General features: G+C 37.9%; 1 protein-coding gene across 3 annotated transcripts in view; it reads right to left on the reverse strand.

Annotated features, from left to right (window-relative positions):
- Window positions 1–4,866: 4,866 nt before the first annotated feature.
- The window catches only part of TMLHE (trimethyllysine hydroxylase, epsilon), a 91,615-nt gene continuing 73,847 nt past the window's right edge, over window positions 4,867–22,634 (reverse strand). For all 3 annotated transcript variants that reach the window (XM_039225341.1, XM_039225338.1, XM_039225340.1), the window contains 2 exons: window positions 5,976–6,114; window positions 4,867–5,305 (listed from right to left, as the gene is read on the reverse strand). In XM_039225341.1, coding sequence (XP_039081272.1) covers window positions 5,174–5,305; window positions 5,976–6,114 — 271 coding nt within the window. In that variant the 3' untranslated portion in view covers window positions 4,867–5,173. The remainder of the gene's footprint in view (window positions 5,306–5,975; window positions 6,115–22,634) is intronic.

The raw sequence follows: 22,634 nt of genomic DNA on the forward strand, positions 1-22,634 counted from the left end.
GAGAGTTACCCACAAACCCACCAACCCATGAGTGTAAATCTGACAACAACAAAAAAGAACAAATTAAAGAACTACTACCACATCTGCCAGGGTCTTTGGCTGTAGTGAGCTGAGGGATTAAGGAGGTGAGGGCACAGACATGGCCCAACTTCACAACTAAGCCACCAGCTGACCCTGTGAGTAGATCTTCAATATGCCCTAGAGCTCCCTGGGGCAATGATATGAATATTTTCTGTAAAATGGTTTTGATCCTAAGAACTGACATATTTTGCAATAGTGTGGAAAGAAGGAAAAATACTGAATGGGTTGATTTCCTTCTATCATCAAACTTCTACCTTTGGAAGAAGTAAAATTAGAGAATGTGCGGTTTTAAAAACCCTTCTTTTTAAAAAGTAGGGGGCGTAGTTATTTACAAACTATTTGCAAAACATCTAGATATTGTCATGGTTCTGTTCTCTTAAGATTCTTTTGGAAGGAACTTTTTTTTTTTTTTTTTAATCTTTCATTTCCTTTCTTTAAGCCTTATTGTGAGTACTTTCTCTAAATTCTGAACACTTTCTCTTTCTCTCACGGAACTATTGATACTTAGCCCTTACTCTTTGGAATGAGAACTTTAAGTGCTTCTATCTTTAGCCATTCTGGGCTCAGAATAAGTTCTGAAATGAACCAAAAAATACTTCTGATGCTCAATATTCATGACATCACTCTGCCACCTCCACTCCCAAACCCTAGGTATTTATAAGAAATAATTAAGTTTTGGGGCAGCTGGGTGGTTTAGTCAGTTAAGCGTCCTACTTTCGCTTAGGTCATGATCTCGCGGTTCTTGGGTTTGAGCCCCGCGTCGGGCTCTGTGCTGACTGCCAGCTCAGAGCCTGGCAGAGCCTGGAGCCTGTTTCAGTCTGTGACTCCGTCTCTCTCTGACCCTCCCCTGCTCACACTGTCTCTCTCTCTCTCTCTCCTAGAAAAAAAAAAAAGAAAGAATTAGGTTTTTGTTATTATTTTGGAAGGAACTTAATAGTGAAGATGATGATTACGATCTATGAATGATCAGCTAGACTGTAAATGTGGACAAGGGGGAAGGAATTAATATTTATTTTGGAATATGGCATGTTAATTAAAAGCACTGTTTCTGTGACCAGATTTTCGAGGTTCTAACAACTTCCGACACTTATTTAGCCTTATGACCTTGGGTAAACCACTTAATCTCTCATTGCCTCTATTTCTTCATTTATAAAATAGGTTGATATGGGGGATTAAAAGCAGTTATAACAGTGTCTGGCACATGGAAAGCACTATGAAAGAGTTAGCTATTATTATTGGTCATCATTACATGCTGTAAACATCTTATTTAATAATAAAAAATTTGTTAGAAAAACCTGTAAGGTATTTTCCTTACTCTATTCATATGAGAAAACTTAAGCTATGAGAGGTCAAACAACTACAGAGTGACACAGCCTTTAGATGTTGACTAGTCCAAGGCTTCCAAGGTGAAGAAGATAGGGTGGCTCAGTCAGTTGAGCATTCAGCTCTTGGTTTTGGCTCAGGTCATGATCTCATGGTTCGTGGGTTTGAGCCCTGTGTTGGGCTCTGTGCTGGGTTGGAGCCTGCTTTGGATTCTCTCTTTCTCCCTCTCCCCTGTCCTCTTTCAAAATAAATAAACTAAAAAAATAAAGTGAAGAAGAGAAAACTGAAAAGCAAACTATAGCTCAAAACAGAGCCTAGAACTCAACAACACGGCTCTTCCCATCAGTGACTCTCAAACTTTGACAGGCACCAGAATGCTGGCTTCCACCCCCCACAGTTTTTGATTTAGTAAGTCCGGGGTGGGGCCTGAGGATTTTCATTTCTAACAAGTGCTTAAATGATGCTGATGCTGCTGGTCTACTTTGGGACCAACACAACACACCATAGTTCATCCATCTTTTTTCCTTTTCCTCATGGACTACACAGGTTGTGAGGGCACAGAGCACTTGAACAGAAATGGGAACCAGTGGTGAACACTAAGAGAAAGACATAACCAGCATCAAGAAGGTAGGGAGACAAATAGTCCTGGTTTGTGTGGGACTTTCCCAGTTTTAACACTAAGTTCTGAAGCCCAGGAAACCCTCCTGAATGGTTTGTCACTCTAGATGAAGGTAAACAAAAATTCAGTGCTGGTTAACTGCCAAACCCAATAGGACATATTTACCGAGAACATGGTAATTTCTGGTGAATTTATTTGAAAAGGATTCATTAATTTACTCTTACTCCAACAAATCTAAGTGACTATGTGACTATGTTAGGTGCTATGCAACACTATGGTAGGCACAGTGCTCCCGATCCCACTGATCCCGTCCTGCCTTAGCAAAAGGTAAAAGTAACTCTACACTGAGCTTGGTAGACACAGTCTCCATGCTTACATATTCAGGGACATCAGAAAGAGATGTAAAAAAGAAATATAAAGAAAATTTTCAGTGCACCATGGGCAGCACTTAAATGGTTACCTTCCATCTTTCTTCCTCTGAAGAGAGTACATTGTAGAAAAGTATGGATTAAAAATTTAGGCAAGTGACGGTGAAATAATTAATGAATCAAGGTCCCAGGGGAGACAGAAGGTAAAGGAAGTCCTATAGTGAGAAAGACTGATCTGTATCCGTCTCTCCAGGTCCTGAATATGTCCTTTGCTTGTTATAAAGCAATGCTGACTGTAGTTAAAATACAATTTTCAAGGCTATGTTAAGCAAAACTTCAAAAAAGGTAAATATCCTGATAAAGATGAATGGTGACATATTTTAGGAATACGTGACAGTATGGAGAATAAACTGCATGTTAAAGTGTTACTTCTGTTCTGGTTGCTAAAGGGTATATTCTTTAAGACCTAGACTTAATTATCAATCCTTTGACCTAAGGATGACAAATTTCATGAAGACTCTTAACAATTCCTATATAGTGCAAATAAAATGCAGAAATATTTTGAGGACATATTTTAGAGCACTGGATGAGTCAATAAGATAATGCATAAACTACTAAATGTGAAGTAGGGACTCTTTGTGAACATCAGATTAGACTCTATTCTCTGTCAGAATATTGACTTTGGTTTGTGACTCCTATCCTAATAATTTTTTTTTTCTCTTGTGCACATACTAGCCTGGATTCTCTTTCATCATTCTATAGTGGTCAATGAAGTTATTGTACAGCTTCACTTTCAATGAAACCTAGGGGAAAATAAGCCTCATACCCATCTCTGTCTCACTACCCATATATAAAGGAAGTCATTAAAAAAATAAAAGATACAAGTTATTTATAGTTAACCCAGTCAAATCTTAGCAATTAAAATGTATAGTGTTTTCAGGAAAGAAAAACAAATCAGCAGAAATGGAGAAAACAGATTGCATCCTAAATACCATCAAAAGAAAAAATGCAAGTTTGGATAGTGATGTCCAGTTCTCTGGAAGTACATTATCTATCATGATGAGTTTAAGAACAGTCTTAGAGACTAGTCCTCTGTACTCGCCTGTGGTGTATGTGTGTATATACGCATTACCCTATGGAACCTCAGAAGTCTCTAAAAACTTTCTGCAATTATCCCTTACGTAATTATTGAACTGACGGTTTTGTTCCACAGGAGCTATTGTGACTTCCTAGTTTAACTCCTCAAGAGATGACCTGGATGGAGAAAGCTCTTCTTGTAAGATAAAACACGTGTTTGTATTTAGTTACTACCTTATCACAGAGCTTGTGTTATGAAGCAATTTCTGTAGTACCTGTAGTTCCAGGTCATGTAGATATAAATCTAGGGCTTCAGCTAAACTCTTTAATCCACAGGTATATGTAAAGGACTATCCTAAGGTATCCTCCAACACATTGGTTCTTAAAGAGTGGTCTGAACACATGAAACGATGCTCAGCGTCCCTCCTCATCAGGGAAATACAAATTAAAACCACACTGAGATAACACCTCACGCCAGTCAGAGTGGCTAAAATGAGCAAATCGGAGAACTCTAGATGCTGGCGAGGATGTGGAGAAACGGGCACCCTCCTACACAGTTGGTGGGAATGTAAACTGGTGCAGCCCCTCTGGAAAACAGTGTGGAGGTTCCTCAAAAAATTACCAATAGAACTCCCCTATGACCCAGAAATTGCACTGCTAGGAATTTACCCAAGGGATACAGGGGTGCTCATGTATAGGGGCACATGGACCCCAATGTTCATAGCAGCACTCTCAACAATAGCCAAATCATGGATAGAGCCTAAATGCCCATCAACTGATGAATGGATCAAGAAGATGTGGTTCATCTATACAATGGAATACTCCATGGCAATGAGAAAGAATGAAATCTGGCCATGTGTAGCAACATGGATGGACCTAGAGGGTGTTATGCTGAGCGAAATAAGTCAGGCAGAGAAGGACAGATACCATATGTTTGCACACATAGGAGGATTAGGAGGAACTTAACGGAGGACCATGGGGGAGAATAAGGGGGAAAATAGTTGGGTAGAGGGAGGGAGGCAAACCATGAGAGACTCTTGAATGCTGAGAACAAACTGAGGGCTGATGGCGGGGGGAGAGGGGAAGGGGGGAGATGGGCGTGGAGGAGGGCACTTGTGGGGATGAGCACTGCGTGTTATATGGAAGCCAACTTGACAATAAACTATTTAAGAAAAAAAGAGTGGTCTGAAAATACCTGTAGGGATCGTTGAAACCCTTTTAGTGGGCCTGTAGCTTAAAAACTTTTTTTTAACAACCCTAAGGTGATATTTGCATTTTTCATATCTCATAAATGTACAGAAGCTTTTCCGAAGGCTACCTGATGTGTGATGATGTCATCTCTCTGATACTGAGAGGGATGTGTGATTTTGTGTTCTTGAATTTTAAACATTTCTCAGTCTTCATATCTAATACAGTTAGTATCAGTAGATATAATCCACATCCAAGAACTTTTTGGGGTCCTCAATGACTTTTAATAGTGTTAACGTGTCCTAAGACCAAACATTTTGCATCTTGCTGCTTCATAAAGGCTTTGTTATTCCTAAAATGCATTCCTTTCTAACTGATCTAGTTGCAACTTCTGTTTTGTCTGATCAGATAAAGAAAGAGACCATTTGAAGTAGGTATTGACACAATATTATTCTGCTGATATGAAATTCTGGTAGGCAGGGTGTCAGGTGTGTTCATAATCCTAATGCTGTCAATTTTAAGCCTGAAGCCCCAAGAGACGAGCAGTGTTTAATACATCATCCCTTGTTAAGTAGCAGCCACAGAGTTGGCGGTAGCCAGTGAAGGATTCCCTGCCATGTAGGACACGCCAGTTGTCTATAAATAGAACCTGTGAATGGGCAAAAAGAGAGAATAAAACACCGTCAGAACAAGGGCAGACCAAAGGAACTCTAAATCAGAAGAGATCACTTAAAAGCTTTAGGTTGTTCTGTGATTACATTCAATGACCAATTTTTCTTTTTGAGATTAAATAAACATTTGGAACTTAGGATGTGCATGGTCCTGCAGCAGGCTGAGTGGAAGTTACAAAGGTAAGTTACAGTAGATAATAGGCCCTGCACTTGATGAGCTTGTTTCATGAATATTCTCTTATCAAAGCAAATCTGATAACTGGCTTCATTTTCTATTTATTTTTTTGTTATACACTTTCTCAGTGAGTTAAATTACCTCATTATGTTTTCTGCTAAGCTGAAGATATTCTGTATTCAGAGGATATATCAAGAGCAAAACTAAGCAAAACGAAACAGGAATCATATAGCTGGAAGGACCCTTAGGGGTTATCTAGTTCAACTTCCTCATTATACATGTAGAGTCACTGAGTCACTGATGCCCAGATACGGTGTAGGACATGCTTCCAGGTCATTCAGTGAGTGGCAGGACCAGAGGCAATACCCAGGACTCTTTTCATTTTTACCATTGTAAGATTGTGATTAACAAATAGGTACCCATTATTCACTGCTTCAGTATAAGCTTAGACATCTTTAGAGTTTGGCACCCACCCTTCCAGGCTTTAGTTTGACCCAAAACTCATTCTCAGGTCTCCTCAACTCTGTTGTCAGAGTCCGGTGTGCTGTATACCAACGATGGACAACATCATAAGGTACAGTATTGATGACAGCTCTGTCATAGTTGTTGTATCTAAGATGAAATCACAAGAAGAAAAGATATCCTCAAACACATGTTAAAGACACTTATTGCTTATTGAACAATTCTATATAAGGCCTTCTCTATATTTATTACTTGTCCTAGATGAGGTGAGAATAAGTCAATGTTTTCTTAGGGATATGGCACTGTAGAGAGGAGCTCCACTGCCTGTTGACCATATCTTTTTTTTCCTTTGGGGAATCTGGGGGTAGGAGGCAGAGGTAATTTCTAGCTGGTTTCTCTTATCTTAGAATATGATGTTTTATCTAAAGTACATTTTCTTGGCCAAATTTTACAGAAGCACTGAGGAAAGATCGGAGCTTTCTACTCATCAAGCTGAAGTGGGCATGAGAGGTTATACTAACAAGGGTTTATTTTTAACACAATGACTTAGAACTTCTCAGGTGTTTCCCTTTGTGGGGAAAAGCCTAGCTATAGCTTAGTGGACAGTTTACCCAGGGGTCTTCATTAATTCATTCATGTAACTCTAACATTTATATGAGCAGCTCCTATGTGCTAGGTGATGTCAGGTGTTAAAGATACAGTGATGAACATAGCAGACGTGGTCCAGCCTTTGGGGAGTTTACATTCTATTAAGAAAGACAAATGATGAACAAGTAATAAATACATATCTAGTTATGGATGCTATAAAAAATACTGTAATGTGATAAAAAGTGATTGGGAAGTCTATTTCAGTTGGAGTGTTTAGTGAGGACTTTTTTAAAAAAGATTTTATTTCTGAGAGAGAGAGAGAGAGTACGTGAGCAGGGGAGGGTCAGAGAGAGAGGTAGGCACAGAATCTGAAGCAGGCTCCAGGCTCCGAGCTGGCAGTCAGCACAGAGCCCTACGTGGGGCTCCAATCCACGAACTGTGAGATCATGACCTGAGCCGAAGTCAGACGCTCAACCGACTGAGCCACCCGGGCGCCCCATAGTGAGGACTTTTTTGAAGAAGTGATATTTAAGCTGGTATCTGTATGATAAAAAAAATCAACATATATGGAAACCAACTTGACAATAAACTATTTAAAAAAATAAATACTCAAATGGAAAAAAAAAAAAAAAAGAAACCAACAATGTGACAAGCTTAGGGAAGAGTGTTCCAGGAAAGGGAATAGCAAGTACAAAGCATTAGGATGGAAAAGAGTTTTATTATGTTTGCAGAACAGCAAGAAGGCCATGTGGCTGGAGCTAAGTAAGCAAGGGGAATAACAGGAAGGAATAATGTGGAGAAGATAGCCAAGGCTAGATCATGTATAACCTTCTAGGCCATGGTAAGGACTTTGGGTTTTATTCTTAGTCCTATGTGTTAAAAATACTGGATTTCTTTCTTTCTTCTTCATCTTCTTTTTTACTTAAGACAAATTAACCTTTAACTGAGGTATAGTACACATACAGAAAAGTACACAGATCATAAGCTTTATGAATTTTCATGAAGTGAACACATTCCTATCCATAGCATCTAAGTCTATAAACAGATCATTACCCATATCCCAGAACACTCCCTTGTCCCCCTTTCCCATCATGTCCCTCCCCTAACTCAAGGATAACTACCATCGTGACTCCCGTCATCAAAGATTAGTTTTGCTTGTTTATAAACTTTATATAACAAAAATACTAAAGTATGTACTCTGCTGTATCTGGCTTCTCTCATTTAATATTATATTTGGGAGATTCATCATTGTTGTGTTATGTAGCAGTAGATCATTTATCCTTCGTGCTGTATAGAATTTTATTTTGTGACTATACCATAATTTATTCATACATTCTACTGTTTATTGATATCTAAGTAGTTTCCAGTTTGGGACTATTATAAATAGTGCTGGTGGTTCTGGTCCTTGATGGCAACATAGGAAGCTCCCAAACTCACCTCCCCTCGTGCACATACCAAATCTACTGCTACACATGGGAAAACTTCTGAAAGAAATCCAGAAACTAGCTGAGTGACTCCTACACATTGGGCAAATGAAAAAAAAAAAAAAAACCCCACATCAAAATGGGTAGAAAATGCTGAGACACAATCTTACCATAAACCCCACCCCTGGTGCAGCAATTAGGAGGGAATGCAACTCCAAGCTCCTCTCTGAGGAGTGAAGAGTTTGGAACATGTCTACCTGAGCTACATGTTTGGGCCCCCCTCCAAACACCTAGCTTTGAAAGACAATGAGGCTTGCAGCCATGGGACCCACCAGATTAGAAAAAACAAAGAAAAAGTTTTTAATGGACTTGTGAAGACTCACTGTGGGAAACTCTTCAGGCCTACCACAGAAAGAGCAGAAAGAAACACCCATATCCCAGTCTTTCCCTAAAAAAGGCCCATTTACATATTTTAAAAGTTGCTTCCTGAAGGTTAGGCTTCAAATTAATTTGGTGCACATCTAGAGACAGACTGCAATCCTCCCTGGAGATGAGGAAAGCCAGCATGTACCATCCCCACATTCTCCCTTTGGCCCACTTCAGGTCACTAATGTCTCTCTGGGATGAGCCTTTATACATGCCTGGCATCCTGGCTTTTATGGCTGCTGTCCAGAGGATATACCCCTTGATCACCTGGCTCTGTCAGCCAGTGAGGCTTTAGTTCCAGATCCCACAGGACAGTAGCAAACAAAGAAACATTTCTTAATTGGCTATCTACCCAAGGTTCAGTGCAAAGGGAGCATACAGTTATGCCCAGATCCTGATCTTTCCTAGAAGGAAATCTACTTGCATACTTTAAAAGCTGCTAACCAACAGCCTGGCTTCTAATCAGTCTGCATCTAGGTGCTGACTGAGATCCCCCTTTTGGGAGACTGACAGGTCTTGACACACCATCAACTACTGGGAGGCACTAAGAACAAAAAAGTGGCTTAGACAATTACACAGGTTTGAGAAACAGCCAAGAGCTAAGGCTGAACTGATTGATAAGATTCATCTCCTACATAAGACCACTCTGTCAAGCCTGGGAGAGGTGGCTGTTTTATCTAATATGCAGGAACCAACACAGAGTGAAAGAAAATGAAGAAACAGAAGAATATGTTCTTACAAAAGAACAAGGTAAAACTCCAGAAACAGACCTTAATTAAATGGAGATAAATTATTTGTTTGACAGAGTTTTAAAATGTGGTCAAAAGATGATCACCAAGGTCAGGGGATCAATGCATGACAAAGTAAGAATTTCAACAAAGAGACAGAAAATATTAAAAAGTATCAAACAGAAATCAGAGCTAAAAAATACAATAACTGAATTTAAAATGTCAATAGAGCAGACTAGATAAAGTGGAAGAAAATATCAGCATACTCAAAGACAGAAAAGTAGAATTCATCCAATCAGAGGATGTAAAAATAATGAAAAAGTGTGAAGATAAATTAAGGGAATTACAAGACTCCATCAAGCAGACCAATACTCACATTATAGGGGTCCCATAAGGAGAAGAGAGAGAGAATGGGACAGAAAGCTTATTTTAAAAAATAACTGAAAACTACTCTAACCTAGAGAAAGAGACAGCTACATCCAAGAAACCCATAGAACCCCCCAAAGAGGAATCCAGAGAGACCTACACTGAGACACAATATAATTAAACTCTCAAAAGTTAATGACAAGAAGATAAAAGAAATTAGAGGAAAACATATAAGGGAACCCCCATAAGACTATCATCAGATTTTTCAGCAGAAACTTGGCAGGCCAGAAGGGAGTGGCATGATATATTCAAAGAGACAAAAGAAAAAAAAAAAACCCTTCCAGACAACAATACTCTACCCAACAAAGTTGTCATTCAGGATTGAAGAAGAGATAAAGAGTTTTTTCCAGAAAAGCAAAAGCTAATAAAGTAGTTGTCACCACGAGACTGGCCTTACAAGAAATGTTAAAGGGACTTCTATAACCTAAAAGAGGCACTTATTAGGAAAAACAAGACATACGAAAACAGACCACATAGATGAATGGAACAGAATAAAGAACCTACAAATGGAGCCATAAATGTATGGTCAAGTAATCTTTGACAAAGCAGGAAAGAGTATCCAATGGAAAAAAGATAGTTTCTTCAGCAAATGGTACTGGGAAAACTGGACAGAGACATGCAGAGGAATCAAACTAGACCACTTTCTTATACCATACACAAAAATAAACTTAAAATGGATGAAAGACCTCAATGTGAGACAGGAAATTATCAAAATCCTATAGGAGAGCACAGGCAGCAACCTCTTTGACCTCGGCTGCAGCAAGTTCTTACTAGACACATCTCTGGAGGCAAGAAATAAAAAATGAACTATTGGGACCTCATCAAGATAAAAAGCTTCTGCAATGAAGGAAACAACCAACAAAACTAAAAGACAACTGATGGAATGGGAGAAGATATTTGCAAATGACATATCGGATAAAGGGTTAGTATCCAAAACATAGAAAGAACTTATCAAACTCAACACCCCCCAAAAACAAAAATGAATAATCCAATGAAGAAATGGGCAAAAGACATGAATAGACACTTCTCCAAAGAAGAAATCCAGGTGGCTAATAGACACATGAAAAGACGCTCAACATCACTCATCATCAGAGAAACGCAAATCCAAATGAGGATGAGATACCACCTCACACATGTCAGAATGGCTAAAATTAACAAGTCAGGAAACAATGGATGTTGGCAAGGATGTGAAGAAAGGGGAACACTTTTGTACTGCTGGTGGGAATGCAAACTGGTGTAGCCACTCTGGAGAACAGTATGGAGGTTCCTCAATAAATTAAAAATAGAACTACCACATGATCCAGCAATTGCACTACTAGGTGTTTACCCAAAGGATACAGGAGTACTGATTCTAAGGGGCACATGCACCCCAATGTTTATAGCATCACTACTGACAATAGCAAAAGTATGGAAAGAGCCCAAATGTCCATCGATGGATGAATGGATAAAAAAGATGTAGTGTACACACACACACACACACACACACACACACACACACACACAGAAATACTACTCAGGGATGAAAAAGAATGAAATCTTGCCATTTGCAACAACATGGATGGAACTAGAGTGTATTATGCTAAGTGAAATAAGTCAGTCAAAGACAAATATCATATGATTTCACTAATATGTGGAATTTAAGAAACGCAACAGATGAACATAGGGGAAGGGAAGGAAAAAGAAGATAAAAACAGAGAGGGAGGCAAACCATAAGAGACTCTTAAATACAGAGAACAAACAGGGTTGCTGAAGAGGAGGTAGGTGGGAGGATGTGCTAAATGGGGGATGGGCATTAAGCAGGGCACTTGTTGGGATAAGCACTGGGTGTTTTATGTAAGCGATGAATCACGGCTCTATTCCTGAAACCTATACTACACTATATGTTAATTAAGTTGAATTTAAATAAATAAATTAAAAAAATAATGGCTGAAGAAGGATAGGCAAATAGTTCTGTCTAAATATTTGCTTTTTAACGTTTATTTTTGAGAGACAGAGAGTCAGAGCGTGAGCAGGGGAGGGCAGAGAGAGAGGAAGACACAGAATCCAAAACAGGCTCCAGGCTCTGACCTGTCAGCACAGAGCCCGATGCAGAGGCTCGAATCCATGAACCGCAAGATCATGATCAGAGCTGAAGTCGGCCGCTTAACCAACTGAGCCATCCAGGCGCCCCAAATGTTTGCGTTCCAATACCCCTGGCTCTAAAGTTTAATAAATTATAAATTTGAATAGTCATTGTTCCTGTTACAAATATCTCATTTATGGAAAAACCTGCTTTATGTAAAAAGTATGTTATACTTTTATTTTATTGAACAATATTGATCACTGTGTTTTGTTTCCAGTAATGGCTAAGTAAACTCCTATTGGATCAACCTCCTCCTCTCACAGGTGACAATTAAAAACCTTGGATAAAATACAAAAAATAACTCTCTGAAGGTACTACAGAGGCAGACTGTGGAGTGGAGTTGACACTTGGAAGAAAGGAACTGCACTGGGTGAGTTCCCATTTTCATGACATCTAGCCCGAGGACATGCCACAGCCTACACCATATCAGTCAGCTAAAACCCCAGAAGAACTCTCCATTTTTTTCTGGCCCAAAGAACCAGAGGATAGGTTTGGTGCAACCACTGCTACCAAAATGTGAAGAGAAAATCCTGGAAAGGAGAGAACCAGAGAAGGAGAACACCAAACTTTGTGTGTAAGCTCTGCTCGAATATCTGGATGGATGACCCCTGAACTGCACATGTGGAAGAAAAACTCCCAGCATTACATCTAGAGATAAAATAACTGAACAGAAATTTGAGCTATCAAAGAACAGAGTTTGTATTGAGTACAACTAAATTAATTGCCTATTAAAAAAAAAACACAAAATCAACATTCTTTGGAGAAATAGAACAGAGTATAAAGCCTCAATAACATAATACTCACATTCTCCAGAATACAACCCAAAATTATTAAATGTAACAAGAACTAGAAAAATGTGACCTATTATGAGAGGAAAAGACAACAAAAGTCAATCCTGTGATGTCTCATATGTTGGAATTATTAGACAAGGATTTTAAAGGAGGTATTCTCATTAAATCACCAATGAGGTAAAGAAAAATATGCTTATAATGAAGGGATAGAAATTCTTAGCGATGAATATAAACTATAAATAAGAACAAAATGTAAATTTTAGAAATGAAAAATATAATATCTGAATTAAAACATTTACTAGATAGGCTTAACCATAATATAATAATGTTGAAAGATAAGGGTATGTGAATTTGAGAACAATAATTTCATTTGTTCTATCTGAAGAAAAGGTAGAAAAAAATTGAAAAGAAACTGAATAGAACATCGAGGACCTGTGGGACAATATTAATAGGTCTGCCATGTGTGTAACTGGAGTTCTGGAAAGAGAAAAAATGGGGCAGAAAAAAACTTTGAAGAGATAATGACCAAAATTTGGTGAAAGTCATTAATTTATAGATTCAAGAACCTTAGAGAGGATTCCCATTAAGGATACAAAAAGAACCATTCCTAGGAACATTATAGCCAAATTCCTTTTTTTTAAATTTTTAATGTTTTTCATTTATTTCTGAGAGAGACAGAGAAGACAGTGTGAGCAGGGGAGGGTCAGAGAGAGAGGGAGACACAGAATCCAAAGACAGGCTCCAGGCTCTGAGCTGTCAGCACAGAGCCCGATGCGGGGCTCGAACCCACGAACCGTGAGATCAAGACCTGAGCCGAAGTCAGATGTTTAACTGACCGAGCCACCCAGGTGCACCCATTATAGCCAATTTCTTGCAAATCAAACATAAAGAGAAAATCTTTAAAACTGCCAGAAAAAAAGGTTGCGTGGTACATAAATTAAAATAAATTAAATAAAATATATTAAAATAATCCATAAGTAGGTAGGAAAGGAGGTCAGAGAAAATAAATATATCAGGCAAAGAGAAAACAAAAGATTAAAAATAAAAATATATTAAATGTTAATGGAGTAGGCATAGGGATAGACATATAGGTCAATGTTACAGTACTGAGAGTCAGAAATAAACTCATATCTATGTACTGTTGATTTTCAATATGAATGGAAGACCATTCAATAAAGGAAAGAATAATCTTTTCAATAATAGTGCCAGGAGAAATGAACATCCACATACAAAAAAGAATGAGGTTGGACTCTACACCATAAACAAACAAAAATTAACTAAACATTTAGAGACATAAATGTAAGAGGTAAAACTATAAAACTCTTAGTGTAGGTTATAGGAGTAACTCTTCATGAACTTGGGTTAAGAAAAGCCTTCTTAGATACAATATAAACAGTGTAAACAACACAAAAATAGATATTTTGGACTTCATCAAAATTTAAATCTTTAGCATGTCAAAGAACACACTCAAGGAAGTAAAAAGACAAGCCACAGACTGAGAGAAAAATAGAAGCAAATAATACATCCAATAAGGAACCTGTATTCAGAATATTTAAAGAACTCATAAAACTAAAAATGGGTGATAGGCATGGAGGAGGGCACTTGTTGGGATGAGCACTGGGTGTTATATGGAAACCAACTTGACAATAAACTACAAATAAATAAATAAATATTTATAAAAAAGAGAAAAAAACCCTGACCGATAAGAAGTCAAACGGTACAATTTAAAAATAACAAAAGATCTGAATGAAGAAGATCTACAAATGGGTAAGAAGCATATGAAAAGATACTCAACATCATTAGTCATCAGTGAAATATAAATCAAAACCACAAGGAAATACTACCTCACATGCCCTAGGATGGCTATAATCAAAAAGACAGATAATGATAAATGTTGGTGAGGATGTATAGAAACTGAAGTCCTCATACACTACTGGCGGAAATGTAAACTGGTGCATCCAGTGTGGAAAAGTTTGGCAGTTCCTCAAAGGTATAAACAGATTTCACATATGAACTAGCAATTACATTCCTAGAAATCTACACAAGAGAAATGAAAACATGTCTATACAAAGACATACACAAATCTTCAAAGCAGCATTATTTGAAATAACCTCAAACCAGAAATAATCCAAATGTTTATTATTGTTGAAATGTACAAACAAAATGTGATACATTTATAATGGAATACTACTCAGCAACTAAACTGATACATACAACATGGATGAATTTTGAAAACATTCTGTAAGTAAAAGAAACCTGACACAAATGACCATATATTGTATCATTCCATTTATAGAAGATGTCCAAAATAGGCAAATGCATAGACACAGAAATTAAATTAGTAATGGTCAGAGGCTTTGTATGGGGTGAAGTGGGGTGGAGGAATAGGAAGTGACTGCTTAATAGGAATAAGGAAACTTCTGGGGTGATAGAAATGTCCAAAAACTGGATTGTGATGATGGTTACATGAATTTGTAAGCATACTAATAATTATTGATTTGTACACTTAAAACAAATTATTTTATGGATGTTTTAAAGCTTTGGAATTGTTAATGCACTAAATGTCCCAATTCAAAGAAATTGTCAGAATGGATAAAAAAGCCAGACTAAAGTATATGATATTTACAAAAACCACACTTCAAATATACAGATAAGTTAGGAAAAATAAGAGTGGAACATTAAATAGAATGCCAAGAGTGGGGCACCTGGGTGACTCAGTTAAGCATCCAACTTCAGCTCAGGTCATGATCTCATGGTTCCTGGGTTTGAGCCCCACATTGGGCTCTGTGCTGACAGCACGGAGCCTGCTTAGGATTCATTCTCTCTCTCTCTTTCCCCCTTTCTCTCTGCCTCTCTCTCTCTCTCTCTCTCTCTCTCTCTCTCTCTCTGAAAGTAAATAAACATTAAAAAAGAAGAATGCAAAGAGTAAGACTAAGAAGGTTACAGTGGCTATATTAATTTCAGATAAAATAGACTGCAAAATAAAGTTAAAAAGGAACAGCTCATGATGACAAAATGTCACTTCATCAGGCATAAAAGTCATAAATGAGTATATGCTTGATAATAGGTATTCATGAAGCAAGAACGATGGAATTAAATAGAGAAATAGCAAAAAAATTTATCTGTATATTTTAATGTTCTCTCACCACTTAACAGAATAATTAGACAAAAGAAATCAGAAATGACACAGGATATCAAATAATACTATCAAATCCCTTGACCTAATTGATATTTATAAACTAGTATACCAAGAAATGCAAAACATATGCACATGCTCTTCAAGTGCACATGGTATGTTCACCAAGACAGATCATTTCCTGGGCCAAAAATGAAGTTACAATAAATATTTAAAACTTCAAGTCTATAAAATGTTTTCTGATGACAATAGAATTGAATTAGAATTAATAATAAGATACCTACAAAACCCTCAGATACTTGGAAATTAAAGAACATAATTCTAATTAATACATGGTTAAAGAAAACACGGAAATTAGAAAAGGTGTTATACCTAATGATCACGAAAACAAAACATATCAGTATTTGTGGGATGTAGCAAAGAGGCTTAGAGGTAAAACTATAGCTTAAATGATTATATTAGAAAAGAGTAAATAAATGTAAAACTGCTGGCTGCCAGAGAGGAGGGGAGTAGAGAGTTGGACAAAATTGGAGGGGAAGAGGGAGATACAGGCTTCTAAACAGGGAGTGAATAAGTCATGGGAATAAAAGGAAGTGCACAGAGAATATAGTCAATGATACTGTAGTAGCATTGTATGGCGAGAGATGGTAGCTATACTTGTGGTGAGCATAGCATAATGTATAAATTTGTCAAATCACGAAGTTGTACACCTGAAACTAATGTAACGTGTGTCAATGATACTAAAAAAATTAAAAGGAAAAAATAATTTTAAAAAAGACTAAATGCATAAAATCAATGATCTAAGATTCTACCTTAGGCAAATACAAAAATTAGAATAAATTAAACCAAAAATATGTAAAAATAAGAGAAGAATAAAGAACGTAAATCAATAAGGTGGAAACAAACAATGGAGAGAATTAACAAAACAGTAAGATGGCTCATTGAAATGACCAATGAAATTGTTAAACTCAGAGTCAACAAGAAAAAAAGAGAACAAATATTACCAATGCCAAGAATCTGATATCACTATGGAGCCTACAGACTTTGTGAAAATAACAAGAGAATATTATGAATGACTTTACAACTACAAATTTGACAACTCAGGTAAAATGTTCAAATTTCTTGTAAGGAACACCAAAGAAACAGAAAATCTTACTAGATCTATATCTATGGCAAACATTGAATATGCTAAATCTTCCCAAAAAATAAGCTCCATCCCCGGACAGGTTCCCTAGTAAATTCTAGCAAACATTTAAGATAGAAACGAGTTTTACAGAGTTTTACAAACTCGGTTTAATGCCAAAATATGAAAAAAGTTACCAAAAAAAGGAAATTGCAGATCAATGTCCCTCTTGAATCTAGATGAAATACTGCTTCAACACATTATTAAACTGAAAGCAGTTATGTATATTTGTCAGTTACCAATTTATTGCTTCTCAGTTCCAAATGCATCCTTCCTGACATAGTATGTTCACCGTGTAAGAATCCTTTAAGTAGTTCTTTATAGTGAGCACAGTATTTAAACTTCCTCAGCAGAGGGCGCTGGAGGGACAAGTGCAAGAGGTTCTCTTGCTACTACATCCTGACCTGGCCAGGACTCTTGTCGGGTAGCGTTAGCCCCTTTGGGCCCCAGGATTTGGCCCCAGTGTGGCCTCCCAGCCTCAGCCTAGTGATAACCTTTCCACAACCCTTTCAACACAGAGCTCCCATGTGTGACCTGCAGCGCCACACGCTGAACAGTCATCCTGCAAGTTCCCATCCCTTACTCTCTTCTTATGTAATCTATGTGCTCTTAATTGTTCCTGCTTTCACTGGCACCCAGACTTCTTTTGCATACTCACATCACCCTGCTGATGACCTGCACGCTGGAAAGGTGGCCTATTGTTTGCTCAGCAACTCTAGACCAGCTCTTGCCTAGCGAAACCAGCAAACTTCTCTGATATTAGGTGGCTGAACTATGCTTTCTTTGAGGTCTGAACCCCTTCTAGGTTTATTCTTCCTTAGATACTCTGCCTCAGACCTAGGTACTAAACTGAATTTCCTTATATCTTAAAATTACTCTTTTACCATAGCCTTATGATTCTTTATATTAAACTACTGCGTGGAGGTCAACTGGGAATATATCACAGTAGGAGGACTCTAAACTTGCCTCCTCCCATGGATACAACTAGATAACAGTCACATCAGTGTAAACAACCCAGAAAATAACCTGAAGACTGGCACAACAAACTCCACAACTAAAGGTAGAGATGAGGCCACATCAAAGAGGGTAGGAAGGGCAGAGATGCAGTGGGGAACAACATGGCCGCCTGTGGTAGGGAGGGAGCCATTGGTGTGGAGAAGGGCAAAAAACAGACTTTCACACTGAGAAGTCTGTAAAGGGAAGATGAATCCCCATAACATTTGGCTTTGAAAATGAGAGGGGCCGAAATTCATGAGTTCATACAGCCAAGAGGGCTTAAAGCCTGGAATTTAAAAAATCAGCAGCCTGGCTCTGGGAAAGCCCAGAGGGTGTTAGGTCACTAAGCTAAGTCACTGCCCTTAAAGAGGTAGCAGAACAACTCTCAGAGATACAGTGTGGAAGCAGCAGTTTGAAAAACTCCAGGGGCAGACTGAAGGGAGAGTGATTTGCTCACCTCAGAGCATGGTCTAGCGAGGCAGGGATCATGGGGAGAGCTTCCCTAGGAACAAAGGATCTGGCATGCATCATTTGCCTCCACCAAACCCCAGCACAAGCACAAGACCACCTGCAGAAACCAGAATGCTTATTACCTAACTTGGTTACACCAAGCCCACCATCCCCACATTTTTGCAGATCTGCCCTGCCTGGTCATGCTTCCTCAGTCCCAGTGTGACAGGCACCCCCTCCCCAATAAGACTGTTGCAAATCCACCAACATCATGTCCTGACCTGTGAGATTTGCAGGCTCAGTTCCAGCAGTGGTGGAAAGTCTATTTTGCAAGCAGACCGGCACACACCTTGTTAAAATGCACCCCACCCCTGCTGGGAACCAAACACTGCCCATGACAGGCAAAGAGAGCCTCTTCAGACTACTGGACTGAGAAAGAAGAGGTCAGAACACAACAGCAGTGTCTCCTATGGGTGTTGCATTTGCTCTGCTGTTGTGTTTTGGCCTCTTCCTTCTCATGTTCAGGGAACAGGGGGCACTGCATGGCGGGGCACTACAGGACCTCTTCTTCATAAGGACATAGCTGATGACATAGCTGATATTCTTAACACATGGAAACAAACATAGAGAGTTAGACAAAATGAGGACACAGAGAAATATGTCACAAATGAAAGAACAGAATCAAAGCACAGTAAGAGATGTAAGCAAAAGGGATATAGATAACATGACTGACAGAGAATTTATTTTATTTTAATTTTTAAAATTTATTTCTGAGAGAGAGAGAGGGTGACACAGAAACTGAAGCAGGCTCCACAGGCTCTGAGCTAGTTGTCAGCACAGAGCCCGATGCGGGGCTCGAACCAACGAACTGTGAGATCATGACCTGAGCTGGAGTCCGACGCCCAACCAACTGAGCCACCCAGGCGCCCCTGACAGAGAATTTAAAGTGATGATCATACAGATACTGGATTTGAGAAAAGAGAGGAGGATATCAGTTAGAGCCTTAACAAAGAAATAAAAAAGAACCAATCAAAGATGAAGAACACAATAAATGAAATTAAAAATGCACTTGATGGATGGGGCACCTGGGTGGCTCACTCAGTTAAGCGTCCAACTTCAGCTCAGGTCATGATCTCGTGGTTCATGAGTTTGAGCCCCACATTGGGCTCTATGCTGACAGCTCAGAGCCTTGGAACCTGCTTTTGATTCTGTCTCTCCCTCTCTCTGCCACACACACACACACACACACACACACACACACATTCTCTCTCTCTCTCTCTCTCTCTCTCTCTCAAATAAAGATTAAAAAAATTAAAAATAACAAATAAAAATATACTTGATGGAATAAATAGCAGGCTAGAGGAAGCAGATAAGTGAATTAGTGGTGTGGAAGACAGAGTAATGGAAAGTAATCAGGCTGAGCAGCTGAGAGAAAAAGAATGATGCAAAATGAGAAGAGTCTTGGGGAACTCAGTGACTCCATCAAGCATAGTAACATTGACATTTAAGGGATCCCAAGAGAAGAAGAGAGAGAAAAGGTGGCAGAAAACTTATTTGAAAAAATAATAGCTGAAAACTTCCTTAATCTGGAGAAAGAAATAGATATCCATATACAAGAATCACAGAGACCCCTTCCCCCTCCAAAGCAAGTCAAGGAAGTCCACACCAAGATACACAGTAATTAAAATGGCAAAAAATAGTGATAAAGAAAATGGCAAAGAAATAGGCAAAAAAAAATTTTAAAGTGGCAAGAGAAAAAAGACAAATAAAAAGAAACTCCATAAGGCTATCAGCTGATTTTTCAGGAGAAACTTTGTAGGACAGAGGGAGTGGAACGATATATTCAAAGTGCAAAAAGGAAGAAATCTGCAGCCAAGAATACTCTATCCAGCAAGGCTATCATTCAGAATAGAAGGAAAGATAGTTTCCCAGAGAAACAAAAACAAAGGGTGTTCATGACCATTAAACCAACCCTACAAGAAATATTAAAGGGGAGTTTTTGAGCAGAACGGAAAGACCAAAAGTGAGAGTATGAAAGTAAAAAACACAAAAGCAATAAAAATATGTATTTCTCTAAAATTCAAAGGATTCATAAAATAAAAGGATATAAAATATGATGCCATATATCCAAAACATGGGGAGAAGAATTGGTTCAAACATAAATGACCATCAACTTAATATAGACTTCAATATGCAGAATATGTTATATACAAAATCGTTAATAATAAATAAAAAACCAGTAATAAATATGCAAAGAATAAAGAGAAAGGAATCCAAGTGTATCATGAAAGAAAACCAGTAAAACATGAAAGACTGTTGTCTGACTGCTGAGGCTAAGACTTCCAGTACTATCTTAAATAGTAATGGTGAGAGTGGACATCTCTGTCCATGACCATAGAGGAAAAACTTAATTAGTTCTTCCCCACTGAGGATGATATTATCTGTGGGTATTTCATATATGGCCTTTATGATGTTGAGGTATGTTCCCTCTTGACCTACTCTGTTGAGGATTTTTATCCTACAGAATGGATCCTGTATTTTGTCAAAGGATTTTTCTGCATCTATTAAGAGGATCATATGATTCTAATCCTTTCTTTCATTAATGTGGTATATCACGTTTATTGATTTACAAATATTTAACCACTCCTGCAGCCCAGGAATAAATCCCACTTGATCGTGGTCAAGAATTTTTTTTAATATACTGTTGGATTCAATTTGCTAGTATCTTGTTGAGAATTTTTGCATCCATGTTCATCAGAGATATTGGCCTGTAATTCTCCTTTATAGTGGGGTCTTTGGTTTTGGAATCAAGGTAATGCTGGCCTTGTAGAATGAATTTAGAAGTTTTCCATTCATTTCTATTTTTTGGACTAGTTTGAAAAGAAAAGATATTAATTCTTTATTTTTTTTGTAATTTTTAATGTTTATTTTATTTTTGAGAGAGAGAGAGAGAGAGAGAGAGCAGGGCAAAGGCAGAGAAGAGAGAGGGAGACACAGAATCCAAAACAGGCTCCAGGCTCTGACCTGTCAGCACAGAACCCAATGTGGCATTCAAATCCATGAACCACGAGATCATGATTGGAGCTGAAATCGGATACTGATTCAATTTATTTGGTTATAGATCTGCTCAAATTATCTATTTCTTCCTGTTTTAATTTTAGTAGTTTGTATGTTTTTGTCCATTTCTTCCAGATTTCCCAGTTTGTTGGCATATACTTTTTCATAATATTCTCTTATAACTGTTTATATTTCTGTGGTGTTGGTTGTGATCTCTCCTCTTTCATTCATGATTTTATTTTTTTGGAAACTGTTTTCTTTTTGATAAATCTGGTTAGGGGTTTATCCATTTTATTAATCCTTTCAAAGAACCAGCTTTTAGTTTTGTTGATCTGTTTTTTGTTTGTTTCTATATCACTTATTTCTGCTCTAATCTTTATTATTTACCTTCTTTTGCTGGCTTTAGGCTTTATTTGCTGTTCCTTTTTTAGCTCCTTTAGGTATAAAGTTAGGTTGTGTATTTGAGATTTTTCTTGCTTCCTAAGGTAGGCCTGTATTGCAACATACTTCCCTCTTAGGGTGGCCTTTGCTGTGTCCCAAAGGTTTTGGACTGTTGCGTTCTCATTTTCATTTGTTTCCATGTACTTTTTAAAATTTCTTCTTTAATTTCATGGTTAACCCATTCATTCTCTTTTCTTAATTTAAATTCAAGTAGTTAACATACAGTGCAGTATTGGTTTCAGGAGTAGAACCCAGTTATTATTCATCACTTCATATAACACCCAGTGCTAATCTGAACAAATGCCCTCCTTAATGCCCATCACCCATTTATTCTTTAGTAGGATGTTCTTCAACTTCCATGTATTTGTGATCTTTCCAATTTTGTTCTTGTGGTTGACTTCAAGTTTCATAGCAGTGTGGTCCTAAAATATGCATGGTATGCTCTCAGTATTTTTTGTACTTGTTGAGGGCTGATTTGTGACCCAGTACGTGGTCTATTCTGGTGAATATTCCATGTGCAATAGAAAAGAATGTGTGCTCTGCTGCTTTAGGATGAAATGTTCTGAATATATCTGTTAAGTCCATCCAATCCAGTATGCCTTTTAGAGCCACTGTTTCCTTGTTGATTTTCTTAGATGATCTGTCCACTGATGTAAGTGGGGTGTTGAAGTCCCTACTATTATTGTATTATTATCAGTGAGTTTCTTTATGTTTGTTATCCATTGATTTATATATCTGGGAGTTCCAAGTTTGGGGCATAAATATTTACAGTCATTAGGTCTTCTTGAAGGATACGCCTTAATTATTATGTAATGCCCTTCTTCATCTCTTGTGACAGTCTTTGGTTTAAAATCTAATTTTTCTTTTTTTTTTTTTTAAACATTCTTTTTTTTTTTTTTTTT

This window comes from Hyaena hyaena, unplaced genomic scaffold, assembly GCF_003009895.1.
Source record: "Hyaena hyaena isolate Hyena2069 unplaced genomic scaffold, ASM300989v1 scaffold_2062, whole genome shotgun sequence".
Lineage (NCBI taxonomy): Eukaryota > Metazoa > Chordata > Mammalia > Carnivora > Hyaenidae > Hyaena > Hyaena hyaena.